Source organism: Cariama cristata, unplaced genomic scaffold, assembly GCF_000690535.1.
Source record: "Cariama cristata isolate BGI_N322 unplaced genomic scaffold, ASM69053v1 scaffold1327, whole genome shotgun sequence".
Lineage (NCBI taxonomy): Eukaryota > Metazoa > Chordata > Aves > Cariamiformes > Cariamidae > Cariama > Cariama cristata.
Window position 1 is genome coordinate 179,833 of NW_009628166.1, and position 19,429 is coordinate 199,261.

Consider the following 19,429-nt stretch of genomic DNA (forward strand, 5'->3'; position numbering starts at 1 on the left):
ACGGCCTCACATTTCCACAGCTTAACACGTCAAGAAGGAAAAATCAAAACGTTATTTATCATTTCAGCAAGCTGGCTGATTCTTACATGAAAGTACCATCATATGGAAAGCTACCTTTTTCTTTTTTTAAAATATAAAGATAATCTTAACCTTTTTCCCTAGTTACACCTCACTGGTGATCTCACAAGTCTCTCATCACTCATTTTGCTTGTATACATCTAAAAGGTTAATACTCTCTGAGCATGTTTTCTTTAATATAAGTTAATGCAACCTCAATAAAACAAGTTGTTAAACAAATCCTTTGGAACAACTTCACTGTCTGCACCCAACTTTTACAAAAACTGATGAAAGCAGCAATGGAATCATGTTAAACTTATAATAAATAATTCACATACAACATATGTTAAATTACAAAGAAGGATTAAATTGCCATTTCTACAACTTTTTATAGATTTAGCAAGTTCCTAATCCATTTTATATCAACAGCAGTACGTATGCTCTTCATATTAAATTTAACATTGAAGGACTGTTCAGAGGCATTATTTATAAAGCAAGAACCACCAAGTGAGCATTACAGAACTTCAACAAATGTTTAGCTTTTTTTCCAGTATCTGTTCTCAGAAAAGATTCAGGGGTTGTCTATCCATGTGGTAAGTTTCTTCCTCTTCATTACTCAGGAAGAGTTAATGTCATGACCTCCAGCTTCATTTTGAAGTACTGGTTAAACCGAACAATCGCATACCTATTCAAAAGGAGAGAGAGATTTGAAGTTAAGAGCAGATAGCTCCTTACATGAAAATAGCCATGCTAGGTAGGACTAGTCAAAGTCCACCTATCCCAGTACCCTGTTTCCAGCATTGACCCTTAGCAGCTGCCAAAGGAAAAAATTAAGAACAGGGCAACCATACTATGGTACTTCCCTACCACCACCCCTGACTCCCAGCTTGCTACAGTTTGCAAAACAGATGCTGTTCCAGGATTATCAAAGGTGGTGTTCTTGTGTTTAATAGTTCTTAAGAGACTGCCCAACAACTGACAACTACAATTCCAGAGAAATCTGATCTTGACCATTGCAAGAATGACATTTCATCCAAAAGTGACAAGTTTTGAGGTTCTATCTCCTGTGCTTTAACTTGGCTTTTTGTGCCATCTAGTGGTTACTAATAAGTACTTCTACTTGAGAAGAATTTGTCACAAATTCACATTTGCCTCATTTACAAAATGACATAACTAAGACTAGTAAACTGGCTTAGTCAGTGCAAAAACTTCTAAAGTGGGATCTTTTACAAAGCTAAATGATTAATTTTATCACCTCACCTAGTCCCCAATGGAGAGATGAATTCCTCTGCTTGTTGCCATGAAAGATCATTTAAAAAAAAAAAGCCAAAGACATACATCTACCCAAAACACACACCATTGGCCAGTATCTCAGGAAACAGAACTTAATATTCATTGCCTTTATGAAGACACTTTAAAAAAGATTAGATGGTCCTACAGGTCCCTTCCAGTCTCACGTATTCTGTATGTAGCAAGCACACTTACCCTAGAAAATCAAAGTCAATGGTGGAATATTTGGCTTGAATTAGAGCCCACAATCCCCAAAAGAAGTGGGAAGCCTGAAAGAAATAAAATTTATTAGTGAAGATCAAGATTTACAGAACATTTATATAAAATCCAACATGTAAACATATTCTCACACTACAACAAAAACTTATCTACAAGAGAACTCTTAAAACCCTATCTTTTTATAAAGTTATTTGATACCTCTTTACAAAGAGATTGGTAAATCAGTATTATAGAATTAATGAATGGCAGAGGAGTAAATCCATTGGCCTCCAGATTCTCCATGTGTCATTTTCAAGAAAAATAATAGATGACCTATTTCATAAATGCAACATTAAGTAGACTGTTGTACAGCTACATACACTATGTCAAAAAATGCACAGGAATATGACTATCATTTCTACTGGTGCTAATTAAATATATATTATTCTACATGTATTCAACTAGTGCAAATACGCAATTCCTTTTGAATCTTTGATTACAACCCTTTGGTCACTGTAACAACTCATTTTCACTACTGACTTGGACAAAGAGATATGATCTATAGCTATGCAAGAGAACCTCTAATTCATCAGCATTTACACAAATTTCTCATCCGTCCCAAACTTGCTTCCATTACGAGTCCAGTTAAGTAGTCTGGAGGCCTACATTCAGTTTCAGATTGAAACTATGGATTACATTAATGATACGATTGTTAGAGTACTTCGAATGAACAAATACATGTAATAGTCATGAGCTTGATAGTCTCCTTGTGGAAGACATTTCTGGACCACCCAGGTTACAAGTGATATACTTCAGACTTCTGTTCAGTATATAACTGCTTACAGCAATTAACTAAATTGCTTCCTGAAGCTTGCATGTTACGTTTCACCAGAAGCATAGCAGACACATGCATGCACACACACCTGAAAACACCTTAAAATGGCAACTACTGCATATACACGTGAATCTTCCTTTTACCTCTAGTTTAGATAATTTCGCCAATTAGTGAGCAGTTTGGCATTTTACACAGGCATCCATTAACTTTGTTCATATTTTCTCTTAACAAAGCTTCCCACATTAATTGACACAAGAGTGTCTGGCAGTACTTCTGCATCTTGTGTGGTCTATAGGCAGGTCTTGAGATGTACTTCAAACAGAACTTTATCCTCTTAAACATTACTATGACCATAGTTTAAAACTGACAAGACAACGCTATATTTTTTAAAATGGACCACCAGACAACTTACTTGCAGATCTAACTTTCCTAAATGAATGGGACAGCTGAATTTAACAGTGACAGTTGATAATAGAGATTTTAAAAGAGTACCTTCAAACAAGCTGGTATTTTTAAGGGCTTTTTTAAATAAACATCTTCCAAGAATGTGAACTGTATTTCCTCACTGCAGTCATTAGCTTTTGCCAGAAAACTGAAGGTATTACAGTAACAGAGGTGTGCTCGGATTAGTCAGAAAAAGGACTGAAATAAGGCCAAACTGGCTTCTTAGCCTTAGTCTTCCTATGACTAGTGTGGCATGTTATATTTCAGGAGAATGCAAAATAAAGTTATCTAGCTATTGAGTAAAAGGTACTTTTGCTGTAACATTTCCTGTCACATCCTCTAGGCAAAACAAGATCAGGGCTAGTGGTAAAACATAAGAAAAATAATGTGAACCTGTAAAGTATCTTCAGAAATCACACAGAGATAAAGCTTGGGGAAAAAAAAAAAAATACATCTTCAAACTGCTTCTAACAGTATACATAATTGGGACATTCAAAGACTCAATGTTGTATCTATTTGACTTCTTATTCTACCTCCATGAATTATATTTGATGTGTTTTTTCCCCTGAAGAACAAGGTCAGATCAAGGACAAAGACAGATCAAAATTGAACACGCTCCATCCTTTCAAAGGGAGAGAACAAGGGAGTGAAGCTTTTACATTCAAAGCCTGCAAAAGACAGACTGACAGACATGAGACAGCTTATAAAGCACAAGATACAGGAGGAGCAGGGAGCAGACTTGCACAGTCAGCCCTCATGCTCTACAGAAAGGCAGAACTTCCCAGGAACCACAGGAGACTACATGTGCACTTTGCTACAATTTAAACCACCAAGGTGACCAAACCCAAATCTGAAAGCAACTCTCTGCTTGTCAAGACACTGCACACAAGGAGAGAGCTACAGTAATACTGAAAGATTTTAGAGCAACTTAATTATCTGGGCAGGGGGCATGGATTTAAAAAAAAACAATAAAATCAAAGTATCCTAGTTTTACTCTAACAAAACTTTATCTTCTCATTTATTTTATCATCTTATTTTAAAAAGGTTTTTAAAGTCAGAAGATTTATAGGTCTTTATGAAGCACTACCTTGCTCTTCTGTCTTCTTAGCATTACAAGTTCAACACAGGCTCACCATAAACTCCAGCCAGCCCAGGAATTTGCCAGACCAATAGAAATACTCACTAAAAGCTCATCTCCTCATTTTCTGAATGCTCACTATCGTCTTTCTTTAAGAATATTCTACAGAGAATTTTTAACACAGAACGTGGCACAAAGTTTCCATAGAACAGGCTAAGGAAGTTTTTCTTTACATGCCACAGCACTCTGAGTAAGAAACTGACAATTACACCTGTCCATAGAGTAGCAGGCTTCTCTATAGCATTTAATATATCCTAATCAAGTATTTGTGACTTACCAGTGCAAACTGATTGACTTGGACATATAGAACTTCAACTTCTTTTTCACTGACGTCTGTGCCAAATCCTTTATATTCTTTGTAGGCCTCAAGGTAAGATCTCAGCCATTGTTCCTGTAATTTTCTGTTAGGATAAAGGCTGTAGTCCACCTCATTTACTCCTAGAAAAAGAAAAAATACCTATTAGAACCTTATGCTGTCTAAAAAGACCATTAGAACCACATTACCGGACTACTTCACCCCTCCCCGTCCCCAACACACACGCGCAAATTGATGTGGATAAACATCAGTGGTTTTGCTTGACCTGACTTTATCCGTGACATGTTGGCAAGAATTTCTCACACATGAATCAAAGCGTTCAACATAGAGGAAGATTTGCACCATATATGTTTTCAGCCACATACATACTCTACTTGTATTCTGAGATTCAACAAGTTTGTCTTTGAGAAGCCTCAAGAAAAAGTATTTGCATTATGAAACAAAAATCATCCCAAACATATCAAATATTGCACATTTCATAGGAAATGGGACTTGTACGTAACAATATCCACGGCTGAATCCAGATGCATATACACTGTCACCAACTAAGCTCGTATTAAATAAAAAATTTATTAGAAGTCTACCCCTCTCCACCACCAGGTATTTGTAGAATTAGAAGCCTTATCTCCATAACCACTGCTTTTGTCCTATTTTTCTTCCTATAATGGAGATGCTTAGTCACAGGTCATATGGAGTCTGCCAGGAGTCTCAAACCCAGATCACAGTTCACTCCCACTAGCTATCATTCCCAGAGGGTTTGGGAATTCTCCTTTAAGTCTTATTTTAAGAACAGTGCAATCCCCTAGCACCTAAATTCTTTCCTGTGTTACATCCACTCAAATCTAGCTTTAAAAAAAATAAATCAGATTTTTACTGAATGGATAAAGACCAGTAAAGGTGAAGCACAACTGTTCTTCATAGGCAAAAAAAAAGTGTATTTATGTGTTTAGTCTTCTGTACTTAGCTCCTTAAAGATGTAGTCAGACTCTGAGAAGTCCCAGATGAAAAATCAAAAGCTCTCAAATATATTTTGTAAATAATGTAACTTGCTTTCCAAATACTTAAATTACAACTTATACAACTTAAATTACTACTTATACACTGAATTTTTTTTCCAGTTATCTACACTTAACATTCAGGTTGTGAAATAACAACTGGTAGATTAAGGCTCCTCTTTTCACCACACTGTGCTTTCCATCTGTGCTAATAATTATGTAGGCTTTTCCTGTTGCCACATCCTCTGAAATAACACAGCATACACTCAAGGCTATTTGTCTCTTATGGAGTAAATGGAATGGGCATTCACTAAAAAAAATTTGAACTAGTTAATGAATGAATCTACCAACACTTTATTCCTAAAATCCACCTTTTTTCTATCACACAGTCTTAGCCTTTACTTCTCATTTTAGGACATGAACTCAAGGGCAAGTACTTCAAAAAACCACATAAGCCTGCTATTTGGAACTGTGCAACCACAGAGCATATTCTCAACATATACCTATGCTGTAAAAGATACATCCGTTGTATTTTATTACAGTGGGCCATCTCTGCTGTGTCTTTTCACAGAAGGATACTGTGAAAGCTGTGAGTTCTGTATTTATCTAACTCTACCGAAACCTGGGACATGACATTCCCATTTCTGGGTTAGCAGAGCTGCAAAGGGCGGGCATAACTGTCCTGCAAGATGACACATCAACACATTTTGATACAATCAAATGAACAGCTATATGCATGTATCTAGATATACAGACAGAGAGAGAGAGAGAATGTGAAAGAATGAGGGGGTTTTTTTAAAACAGTTTACCTTTACCTCAGAAATCCAATTTTTACCTGCAAATTCATTGAAGTGATTTCCAATGTCATAAGCCAGGTAGTTGTATCCAGAGTACTCATAGTCTATGAACTGCACATCACCTATGTGAGACACAACAGCAGCAACATCAGAGTCCACATCAAAGGAAGTCACAGCCCTAACCCTTTGATCTCCTTTGAAGTTTTGGGGGAAAACCAGAACAAAACCACACACCTGTCTTACTTGTGCCCTGTTGTGTGCATTCAGACATTCCAGGGTAAGGCTGTGATTTTTATGATATGAAATTTCCTTGAATATTCATTGAAGAAAGCTCTTAAATAGTTACTTAGAGCTTACAATTCCCTATTTTTAAACTCTGAATAGCAGAATTTCAATTTCAACTTCTTCCACATGAGGGCATCCCTTACCTTCAAAATCAGAAATACAGTAGAGGATCCTTTATTTAAACTTTATGTAGAAATAGCAGATCAATTTTTCCCCGACTTAAAAAAAGAACAGTCTTGTTTATTCTCACACAAGTGTGCAACCACAGTGGACTAACGTTGCAACATGTTGGTATTTCCTTTAACATGCCGATATTTCCTGCTTCCTCCAACCACAAAGACAGACTATTCTTAATTGTTGCTTTTTTTAGCTGGCTTAAACTAGTCTCAAGGAACCATTAGACAATCCTCAAGTCCTCGAAACTATGAAACTTTGCAGTGTTATGTAAACAAGGACTGATAAAGCAGCAAACACAACACAGCCCCAAATGTTTCCAAATTAGGTCTACCTATAATGAAGCTGAGGAAAATACTTCAGCATTGAAGCTCCTCAGCAATGTCTACACCACGTCAAACAGTCAAAAGATTAACAAGATGGATTAGGTAAAACCAGAACTCTTGTATTTTAAGGGAAAACAGCAAAATTACTAAAAACAACAGAAAATGAGGAAATGGGTTAACTTAAGAGCTGTTTGCATTAGAACATTAAAATGTAAAACCTTACATTTCCCACTGCTATGCTGAAATTGGTCATTTTCACAGTTGCACCCTTCTCCCTCTCTATATCCATTCTTTTGATGACTAGCTGCATATTTACTCAAAAACATATTCCTTCTATTACAATGAACAATCTTCTTAGCATGAGTTAAAACGTCTTACAGATACTAATGCTAACTATCAGAACTCCAGCTCAAAATAAAAAATTAAGAGTAATGTCAATGGAACATTATGCATTTCCTAGACTAATGATTTTAAGTGTCTAATATACTGCCTCCTTAAGATTTATGGGTATCAAACATATCAAATACAATAGTTTTGCCAGAAAGATGTCCTGACCAGATTGTCACAGAACAACTTTGTTAGAAGTTGTCCTTCCTATGCAGTTCATCTTTACCATATTCAAAATAATAACACATTAATGCTTTCCAGATGGATAAACTTGTCTAAGTACTTATAATGAAAGTTATAATACAATGTTATATAAGTTATAATGGAACTCATAATCCAAATATACTTATAATACAAACAAAATCATTTAGTTACAATCCTCCAAGTCAGAGTCTACCCTTACTTTCACAGAAAGAGAGGATTGCTTACCAAGGTTATGAGGTTAAACCTTTTAGGCTCTAACAAACCAACATGAAAATGGCCTGCAAAGTGGCAAGCTCCTCCCAGGAAAATCTTCTTGGCAATGGAAGACTGAGGTTCTCTAGAACTCTGAAGGGACAAGAAATTTTACAGCAGCTGCAGCCAAGATCTTGTAATACTGTCACAGATTAATTTCTGCCACTGCATGACTGGCAGATTCATACACTTGCGCTTCCCACTGGTTCTTTAGTACTACTTTTGAAAAGAAACACCTGTAAGTTACAAGCCAGTCAAAATGCACAGCCCAACCCTGGTTAATATCCTGCTACACAACTGATCTCCTGAACCCCCCCTGCCCCCCAAACATTTAATATTGCTTGTATTTAGGTTTTTTCTTCCTTCCTCACATAAAATATAAACACAGCAGGTAAAAGTCTGCTTGCAAAACACCAACACAAGAAATACTTTAGATTTTTCATGTGTAAATTTCATCCTGAAGTTTCATCTATGTGCTCTTATGCATTTTTAAGTACAGCTAACATTTAAAACTTACTTCCAGATATAAATAATATTACATACAATAAGAAATTGAATCTAACAAGATATGCATGACCCTGTTACTAGGCACTCTCCTATGGGTAAATGCATGTGAGCAAGTGACGTGAAAAGCCTTCAGTCAGTGCACAAGCAGCACGGTGCATGGCACCACAAGGCAGCAAAAATGGCATACCCAATCTGTAGCAGATTAAGAAAGTTTGGCAAACTTACATTTGATAAGACAAAAGTTCAAAGTGAAAAAGTCCTGCATTTTTACTGATCTTTTTCAGACTCATGCTACTGTGGAACTCAACCTTAAATTTAATTTTTGCATGAAGGCTCAAAATAAAGATGCACAGTTCTTTCTGTGAAACTGAAAGAAAGTAGAAAACTTTAAGTTTGCCACTTCACAAATGCATAACGGATATATGTCCCAGCTACCTTGTTTTAGAAGAAGCAGAAGAAACTTTGCATTAATTGTTTAAGTATCCATAGTATTAGAAGTTACTTTTAAGATTTACTGCAGTTCATATGGGAAAGCCACTTCTAAAAGATATGGCTTACATTAGTAGTTAAGCGGCTAGCTTTTGTTTTGAGATTTCTAATAAGCACAAAGAATTTGTACATCCCACTGACATCACTGGGGGCAAGTACACCAACAAGCCTAAGCACATTTGTATTTTATTGATGTGAGGCATGATTCAAAACTAAGCTCTATCATCTCTCTGGAGAAGCTACTGTTATCAACATGAACATCAAGAGTATTGCATATTTCCAGTTGAAACACATTCCTGTCTTCCAGGGGTCTCCTAATGTAGACAACATGCAATGTATCTACAAAACCCACATAAAGATACAAAATGGAATATATGTTGTGTTCCATACACCAGAAATAGATTTTTTTTTTTAAATAGATCAAGTAGTAGCCAACAGAGCATCTGCTAGATCTCCTTAGGGAACTGAAAGGTGATGACACCTCTCTTTCTCACTGCTTTTCACTTTTAATGGTTTAATAAGGGAAGCACTTTCAATGTGCAAGTCCTAGCTGTAGTTACCACAGCAGAATGATGTATCCTGAGTTCCGTCCCATCCTGCTCATCAGGTGAGCCACTGAGGCCCTAGAAGACAGCTTCAGTAAAGACAATGATCTATGCTATGAACATACTTGAAAATTCACAAACGGGTCATACACCCAAAGATAATTTTAGCTATTAATACCCAATATAGCTTTGCAAAACAAAATAGGTTTTTAGATCAAAACCAGAAGCCTTAAACATACCTCAGTCTTCAGAAGCACTGAGCACCCACAGACTCCTACCAAAGATCATAGAAAACATTGGGTAGGCAGAGGGAATAAACAGAACAAAACTAGCCATCTACCTACACGTTTAGCTTCCTGGCAGATGATTTTAATACATTCAAAAAGAGCACATATAGATACAGACAAAAGAATACTGATAATTGGTCTTATTGAATAGCAAGTATTTGAATGCTTTTAAAACATCAAGTATTTTTGGAAAGTCCCAGGTCACACTGGGAAAGAAAAAACAAAAAACAAACCACAAGAGCATCAGACTTTAAGAGCATCAGAACACAAGGTCTATAAATAAGCAGTACCAAGCATCAAGTATATTTGGACTATCTTGATGTCCAAATTGTAATTAAAAGCAACATGAAGCTCCAAGTTATATCCTTCAAAGAGCAGATGACACTAATTATAAGTTATGTAAAGTAACACTTCCAAACGTTCATATCCTGAGTGACTGAAAACGGACATTAACAAAACAGCAAGAGGGAAGAGTTCTCTCAGCCACAGCATGAACAAATTCAAATCAGATGAGAGAAACTCCATTAAATGAAGCTAGCACTCAACATGCTATTCCAATCTCAAATAAAATTTAAAGACAGGAGACCAATTCTTCTATGTGGCACAACCATGATTTTTCTTTCAAGTCTGAAAACTTAACGTGAATTTAATTTAGAGGACAAGTCTAAAGCAAAGGACTGGGACAAGTCATAATCATTCTAACTGCATTGGACAGGAGTCCTAGTACTTGTTGATAGTCTGTAGCTTAAACACATACACCCACCCACTCCGTGTCTAGTAAATGTGCAAATTAAGCATTCACAAACAACATAAATACAGTGTTGCTAAAACCAATAAATTAGTTATTTTGTTTGTGCCAGCTTCTGAAAAGCCAGATAAACACTACCAACTTTGCTCAAACTTTACTGAGAAAAGGAAAAAGAGTTCATCTAGAAGACCAATTCTCTCTTAATTCCAGTTTAGGATCTCCAAGGTCTTTTTGATAGACAGAAGCCTTTCTAGATGGAAGAGTAAATTTAGTAAGATTACAACATCAAAGTTGTTAAACTACCTTCATACAGTTTGACGTCATTCCTAATGAAGCACATCTTCAAAGATTCTACTTTGTGCTCTTGCGAAATTATTTGTATACCAATAAAAGCTTTTGCTCTGCTAAACAGAATTCCAGCAATACACATTTATTTACAGTTAAAGCTGAGCTTCCCCTTCTAAATCATGTTCCTCATTGTAATAACAGATTGTTATTTTTTGCTCTGTAAAAAGTATATTACAAAAAACAGCTTTCAAACGAGAAATATTCTTTCTACAGATGGCATTGAGGTTCGATTACTATGAAAATGGTACCTGCTGTACCCAGATTGCAGAAGTTTTACAACACAGTACATGTGCAACATTCAAACATAAGTATAATAAATATATTTCATATTTCCAAGTCTTTTTTCCCCCCAGCTGTTTACAGCTAGCTTGAAGACAAAGTACTTTACACACACCTCCCTCCTCCCCACCCTGTCCCCAAACACTAAGCACTCACACACTCGTTATTGTAGGATTGCTCATAAGTGATGCACTGCTGGCATTGTTTTTTCCTCCATTCTGTTTACAAAAGAAAAGCATATAGCATTCGTTTTTAAAGTAGGAACTTTAAGCTTATTGACCATGATAGTGAACCTTTTAAAGGAATTCCTCAGATTCTTTTTGCAGCATGGTTCTACTATGAAAAGTGACCACAAAAATTACTTTTATCTCAATGGGTCTGCTCTGGAATGCTAAAACTCAAGATAGTTCCAGCACTGAGAAAACCCACACAGTAAAATTAGATTTATTTTTGGTAGTACAATATCACAACTCCAATGTGTGTAACCACAAACTGATTTTTTTGCATACCTTCCATGCTTTTTTCTTCCCTCCTCGTCTTTTTAAGTAGAACTATAACCCACCATTGAAATTAAGTAAAACAACTGAAGTTTGGTATTGAATTCTTAGAATTTAAAATTTATGTTAACAGTGTTGTACAGGTGTGTGTATATATATGTATATACCCATATAACTAGAAGTACTAGCAATTCCCTTCAAAAGTGGTATTACTCAGAGGGAAACTTGTATACAAACCACCAAAGACTTTATTTTCTCAATTCACATTCATTCAGTGCATATCTGATGCAGACATTGGTTATACATATACAGCCAGTTTTCACACTAGAACCAACTCCAGCACATTTTTATTAGTTTTTATCTAGAACTTAGGGCACATAAACTTAAGAGGTCAAAGACCAACGATGACTGATGGAGAAGACTTCAGTTCCATTCAGTCATTTACTTCACACAGTTTTGGCTTGCATACCAACAATCTTATCAAACTGTCACAAATATGAAGCTACTAGAAGGAATATGTCATCCTCACTTCAAAATAAAATCTTGACCTAATCTGATTAATTTGTTGCACTCAGCTGAGCTCAGATATTTGAAATGGCAGGAAAATTGTGCATTTTTACTGCACAATGATCATTTAAGTGTCACAAGTTCGCCTTTTTTATTTGTTTTAATCTCCTGTTTGATTCACTTAGTAACTGAACCTCAAACCACTGAAATCGAGAAGTAAAAGAAACTGTGGGTTTATAAGGAAGATTTATAAATTTTAATAAAGGTATTCTTTAATAACATGAATTACGAGTTAAATGTATTATAATAAAAACAAAGTAATTCATCTTTGCTAAGACATGTACTGCCTACAACTGTTTAAATAAAGCATGTATTTACAAAAGAAATCTATAAAATGCCTATGTACCTCATGCAGAAAATAGAGTCACTGAACGTAGTATTAAGTATCACTAAGATACTTCATTATGAAAGTGTCTTCCCATAATCACAAACCAGAACAATACACATATTATAGGGGACAGTGTCTTCAGGTTATTTTCTATGCTTGTATAATTATTTTTTTTTTGCCTTCCTAAAAGCTTTATACAACTAGAATAGAATCAACATGAACAATTACATACTTTGAAGCCTAGTCATACAGGCAGGCTAGGGATTAACAAATTCATTAATTCATTAAAGAAAAGCAAGGAACACCAACATTCCTCCTCTGTACAGTAACATACAGATGAGAATTAGCTAATTAACCAACTTAGTATTTGCACAGATATCACTACCATTACATTGGGTCTTAAAAGCTCAAACGGAGTTCACTTGAACAAGTCAGTAAAATGACACCACTGATGCAGCAAATGCAATTACAGCAAACAAAGCCACTCACTACTTACTGTTTAGTTCAATACCTACCTCGTTTCTTGTTGTAAATAATATTCTTACACAACAGGTCATTGTGACAGAGTACCACTGGTGATCCTAAATTCGACAGTCTTTCCTTCATCCATGCCATCTCTTCCTGAAGAACTTGAGAACTCGGAATGTCACTTAAAAACCTTTTCAGGTGTAGAAAGTTTGAGAGTTAATATTTAGTACTGTGTATTTCATACCAAGTGTTCGTAATGAAATAACTTAGTTTCCTCTAGATTCTTATTGCAAATAAGTCAATAGACCTCCTCCCAAACCAGAGCAATCTTTCCCCTGGCATAACAGCAGTCAAATTACGACAATTATCTCCCTCTGTCCTCCCAAAAAACCAATTCTCTGAAGATTATCTGTGCTGTAAACATGACAGTAGTCCAAGAATGAGGAGAAGAACTTGAATACAATCCTACACATTTTTAAAGGAGTAAAGATTAAAAGGGTTACAAGTGAATGAAATTCCTGCTTTTGTTCACATTACATACTTCCTTCAAGAAGAATACACAACAGTAAGTACTAAGTACTATAAGCATCTATACAGAGGAAATGAAACATTTTTAGTTCTAGTCACAGTAAATATGCTTAAGTAGCCATTTTATCTTCTAGCTTTTCAATGAACTACTCAAGTTCCCAGCTTTAAGAATTTTATGTTGTAAAAGAAAATAATTCAACTTTGCTAGAGCCTTCTTTAATTACAATGCAGCAAGAAGGGTAGTTAGCACCAGTGATTTCAAAGAAGTTTCATGAAGAATGTTTTTAAGCTGGAAACTGCTTCCTGAGTGATACGAAGTTTGATGATATTGTACAAACACTTCCAAATAGCAGTTTTAGCTTAAAAGTTTGAACACATCACCCCAAACAGCCTTTCATTAACTTAACTTTTATGTCACCCAATTTTGGACAAATTTATAAAGCTGAACAAATACAAGACAGCTAAGAGGTGCAGGTTAGAAGGAGCAAGCAGTACTCCTGCAACCCCAGGAAACACGCTTTTAGTATTCACCCGAGAACATAGGTGTCAGTTTGAGAGTGACGGTTCTCAAAAACTGTTGAGACAGCTACCTGAATTAGTATGTGACTTGACCTTGGTTCTTTTTAAAAGACTAAACTACCATAATTTAAGTGTCCAATCAAACCAAGAGCTATGTATATACACACACAATACACCAAATGAATTAAAAGACTCTTCTTATATTTGACATATACACAGCTACTTCAGTATACAAGAGCATGACAAAACTCAAAATTCTACAAATTTAGGTTTGCATTACCACATAACGTTATTTTTTCAAATATTCTTCTACCCCTCAATCAGAAGGAATGGGAAGTCAGCAAAGCACATAATGAAATGCCTACCTTTTATTTACTTCCTCATCTGCAAATTCTGTGGGTATGAGAGAGAAGTATTTCCCCATCTTCAGCCACAAATTAGACTTAGGGATCCATCCATTGTGTGCATGAATAGTATGGATTTTAGCAAGCTGTCTGGCAATGAGTCTAAAAATAAAGTTTAAATTATTGTTACACCTAACGTATATCTGACAGCCTTCATCATATTTTGCCTAGCGACAAGACAACTACAATATATTTAACAGAAAAATTGTAAAAAATGCAGCAAGGGAATCCAGAGAGGGTTTAAACAAGAGCAGAACAGCTATAACGTAGCATCCTTCAAGGTCACTAGCAGCACTACTTGAAGAAGGGGAGGCAGGAAGGATTGGAGTTCAGTTAAAGCATGCATACTTCACCTGAATTTACAGTCTACTCAAACTTGCTTATCTTTAGAAGAGTTGACTCAAATTAGCCAGTGTTGTCAGGCAAATACATTTCAATGCATACATTAAAATCTTAAGACATCAACGCTTCCTGTTCACTCCTAATAGTTTAAAAAAATTATGTCTCAATGGAAGACTATCTTGAAACTATTCACAAAAGGACTGCATTAGAAACAGAGCTAGGAGTACTTGCTTTAATCAAGTCCAGCCCCCTACAACTCCACCATGTTAAATGATCTCCCTAATGGTAACATGTAAGTGTTCGATACTCACAACAAGCAGCTCTCTAATGAGTATATAGTCTTCTGGGAAGGCAGCAAGGATCATTTGTTCAGCACTGAAATACCATGATAACTAAGACAGAGGACAGTGAGCTGTCAAGAGTGTGAACATCAACTTAGTGCAGGCTTAAAGAAATATTTCTTTTCTGCCTGCTCATAAACTAAGCTCGAGATCCTTTGGGCCTGACAGAACACCATAAATGCATCATAGAACTTGAATAATGGAATAATAATAACAAAGAAAAAGCTTACCTGAAAATATCTGGATTGCATACATGCTCTGGATCCAGTGCTTCTCCCTGCATGAACTCATAGCACAGGCCGTTATTGAAAGTACAGTATAGTTGAGGTGCGCAGCCATGGGCCTGCAACACGCGGAAACTCTTCACTTCCTCATCTCGATCTACTAAGAGCTCGGTCTTATTTCCATAGATCCTAACCAGAACGACATCATCTGTTATGTCACCCACGTAGCAGCCAATTAATTTATTGGTGATTCCATCAGTGAACAGCTGAAAAATAAAAACAATGCATAAGTAACCCAGATCTGCAGGAAAAAAATGCAAGGTTATTCTTTAGTTCACAAAACACAAATGTTTACTAGATTGAGCATTAACAAAAGAAATCTTTAGGATACAGGAAAATCACGAAGAAAACTGCAATTATTTTTATCATTAACACATTAAAAAAAAAGAGGAAAATGTGAAAACATGCTACAGTGAACTACAGAAATACTACACGTCAGAGGCAATAACTGAAAGCTCAATATTGTAAAATGAGTTTCCACATAACTACTCTGAAACTGATGGATTAAAACGCCTGAGATCAAAGCCTCAACAAGGCAGCAATCCTAAACCAGTGTGGAAACAGTCATGAATACAGTCAGCACAAGAACAAACCAATTTTGATGCACTTCAGAATTCCAGCATTTGCTAATCAGTGCAAAACTAGTAAAAGATACTCCTGGCGTTCTAAACTACTCCTTTTAAAAAGCAAAAATTCAGGCCAGAAACAGTTCAAGTTCAGTGGTTATCATCTTCCCACTAGCCTTGAGGTTTTACTGATTGAGAACAATTCCTAAGCCACTTTGGCTCCTCTACAAGTTTGAGACAGTACTTAAAATTCAAGACCCTAGCCTTCAGCCTCAAGTATCATTCCAAGTTCAAAAGCTTCTGACAAGACCCATTATCCTCCCATTTTACTTCATAACTGGTACACACCATGTAAAAGATTAAAAAGGCATTTTGAGTCCTTACCATTAAGATGCATATAAATGCAATTTTTAAAGCCCTGCAATTTACTAGACTTTGACCACTCTCATCACTGATGCCCAAACACACTGAAGATGAAGCAAGTAACTCTCTACAGAAATAAGTATTATTTGAGCATTATGTTTACATCTAATGACAACCTACTCCCTGCCTTTCAAATAATGATATTGATATTACAAGTTCCCAGCTATGGAAGGGGGGGGAGGGGGGGGGCAGGCACGGATGAAACACCCCACACACACACTCCTTAGCTACTGCTGCTTCTTTCACATTTGATGATTAAGTCTAAAATAGTCATTATAGACTCTTGCAGATGCTACCTGACAAGCAGACTAGATCCTGAGTTACAGGCTGCACGCACCCAGCTGCATGTAGTCAAGCATTTGAAATCCCACTCAGCCTGCAAGGGTAACACAGCAGTTCTTATCTCCTCCTACAGTCCAGGACGGTTTTACAGCTCAGAAAACAGATGTTCAGTGCTTTCAAACTCTCACTCTGTCAACTCAGACTCAATGCTTAGCAACTTGCTAGATGAGCACTACCCATATTAACTCTAGTTGATAGGTAAGTGACTGAATGCTAAGCTATTACCATTCTCAGGTCACAAGCAACACTGCCAATGTTTTCGTAACTACTGAACAGTCTCCTGCAGTCTTAAACATAAGTAGTAAACAATTGAAAGTCAAGATTCTCACAGAACCTGAATTTATATTCAAGTATGATTTTTTGCGTGTGTGTTTACAGTCATGTCTCTTCTCCCACTTTGTTGCCCCCAAAATCCCAATTAAAACTTATTTAAAAAAGAATAAACCCTCCCACAAAGCACAAAACCTCCTTTCAGGACTTTGCAAGAAGTAGCTCCAAGTAGGTTAACATACACAGTTAGACATACACAATTTTCCCTTGCGTGGACATCCCACAAGTTTAACTTAACACCTTTCTTTATCATCATTAACTCTCATTTAGTTAACTCTTCTGGCATATGCACAAGAGACAAACGGAGATATAGTCTGATTGCCTTTCTTAGAACTTTTTTAAGGGTCCTTGAAGCTGCAAGCAACTTTCATTTAAAGGCAACATGAAGACTCTGGATAGATTTTCTTTTTTTTTAATCCCTAATTAGAACAGAAGTCAGAAAATCAGCTGAAAAATTAAATGTATTTATCAGAATTAGAATATTAAGTGTTCAATGGCAACAGTTCAAATTCCTTATTCACTGATGTCCATTCACACATCCTCCCACATGTCTTCTCCCTCAAGCCCTAAGTCAGGCCCAGAACAAAAATACTGACAAATGGAGCAGTCTGTTGCATTTCAGATCTTATACTAAACCTTAACATTTAAAGAAAAAGTACTTTTATTAAAAATAAATGTCAACAACAGGCAACTTCTCTACAGTCATCATCATTCCTTAGAACCTTGGATGGTTTGGGTGGGTTTTTTTTGTTGTGGGTTTTGGTTTTTTGTTTTGTTTTTAAGCAAAACAAAATTCAGAAACATTGGCCTTTTTTTTCTCCTCTCCAAAAGGTAGCCTTTATTTTGAAAGGTAAAGTAGTATCATTCAAATACAAGTGACAGTTTATTTCCAAATCTCAGGGGTTTCAAGAAATCAAGCACTAGGAGCAATTTTCTTAATTCCTAAAGAAAAAAATTATGAAGTGAGGTCAAATCTCCCCATTTAGGAAAAGCTAAGACTTTCACAGTGGGAGAGGCTGCATTTTAGCTATCATGCCTTGCTTCTCAGCACGCCTATGTGATGAGGTGAACAAACTCATCAATAAATGCAGAAAAGGACTGCAGAAGCTTTAGTTGTCATTACAAGTAACCAGAAATAGCTCAAGTTCCTGAGGAAAGATACAGAATAGCAGAGGATACAAAGGTACTCCATTTTCTTTAAGTTACAAACACTCGATCTTGCAGAAGCAGGTTCAGCAAATCATATACCTTTCATCTACATGGGGTAACCATAAATTCAAATAAACCTGCTTACAAAGCCTCCTTGACTTATTCAAAATTAAGACCTTACAATTTATGGACACATTTTATTACTAGCTATTATTTTAATAAAACCAAATAGAAGACAAGTAACAGGGAATCGTGTATTAATGTCTTTGTAGCAACTAAATGTTACAATATTAATCAATGCAACCAAGAAAACTATACTTACAGATACTAGTTTTCACATTAAAAAGAATACAACTGTACTCTAATGCTATCCTATTCTTCTGCTTGACACCTACACAGATGTTTTAAGTTTTCTCTGTGTACATAAGCATATTGTTGCAACAACGCACATGCTATATCAAGAGAAGGATGATGTGCTTGAGTAGTGTCACCTAATTTGAACAAGCAGGACTTAAATGCATTTCAAGTATGTCTTGTAAATCACAAGTTACACCTTTGCAACATGTTCATTCATAACATTACCCCTTGTAAGTGAACTATTTAGATCAGAAGGGACCTCCTGTGATCATCTAGTTCAACCTCCCTGGTCAAGCAGGGCCAACTAGAGCCAGTTGCCCAGGACTGTGTCCAGTGAAATCTTCAGGCATTCTGGAGACTCTACAACCTGTCTGGGTAACCTGTTCCAGCACTTGACCTCCCTCACAGTAAAATAAGTGTTTTCTTGTGTTCAGATGGAGTTTCGCATGTGTTTCATTTTGTGCCCATTGCTTTTGTCTGACACAGGGCACTGAGAAGAGTCTGGCTTCCTCTTCTTCATTCCCTCCCATCAGGTATTTATATATATTGGAAAGACCCCTGCAAGCGCTCTTTTTTCCAGGCCAAACAGTCCCAGTCTCTCCTCATATGAGAGATGCTCCAGTCCCTCAGTCATCTGCATGGCCCTTTGTTGGACTTGCTCCAGTGAGCCTGTATCTTTCTCATGCTGGAGAGCCAAGAACAGGACACAGCACTCTAATGTGGCAAGTCAACGCAAAAGTACTGATTTTCATACATTTTAGCATAAAATCAGAATTAACTCTTTAAACTTTTTAATGAGCACTTTGTAGAAGTGATTTGTGTTGAGTTGTCCATGAAGTTAAAAAGTATTTTGTCTGCCATACTTAAATGAAAACTTCTGAAATGTAGCATTAGAAAAAGCTCTTACTCTGTCATTGCAGGGCTGAAAGAAAAGTGAAAGTTCTGTTGAACTAAGGGGAATCAAAACTACTAAATATAAAATTCTCCACCCCCTCTGAAGAAAAAGAAGTCTATTGTCTTTATCGAATGGCAAAGGTTGCAAACAAAATAGGCAATAATTCCCAACATACAACAGTCCTATTT

General features: G+C 36.3%; 1 protein-coding gene across 1 annotated transcript; it reads right to left on the reverse strand.

The window, feature by feature from the left end:
* Nucleotides 1-210: 210 nt before the first annotated feature.
* On the reverse strand, nucleotides 211-17,126 carry ETNK1 (ethanolamine kinase 1). Its single transcript, XM_009704674.1, has 8 exons — nucleotides 17,108-17,126; nucleotides 15,126-15,390; nucleotides 14,174-14,314; nucleotides 12,809-12,951; nucleotides 6,109-6,192; nucleotides 4,240-4,400; nucleotides 1,543-1,616; nucleotides 211-742 (listed from the first exon to the last, which is right to left on the reverse strand). The coding sequence occupies exons 1-8, from the start codon at nucleotides 17,124-17,126 to the stop codon at nucleotides 670-672; spliced, it is 960 nt and encodes a 319-aa protein (XP_009702976.1). The 3' UTR covers nucleotides 211-669.
* Nucleotides 17,127-19,429: the final 2,303 nt, after the last annotated feature.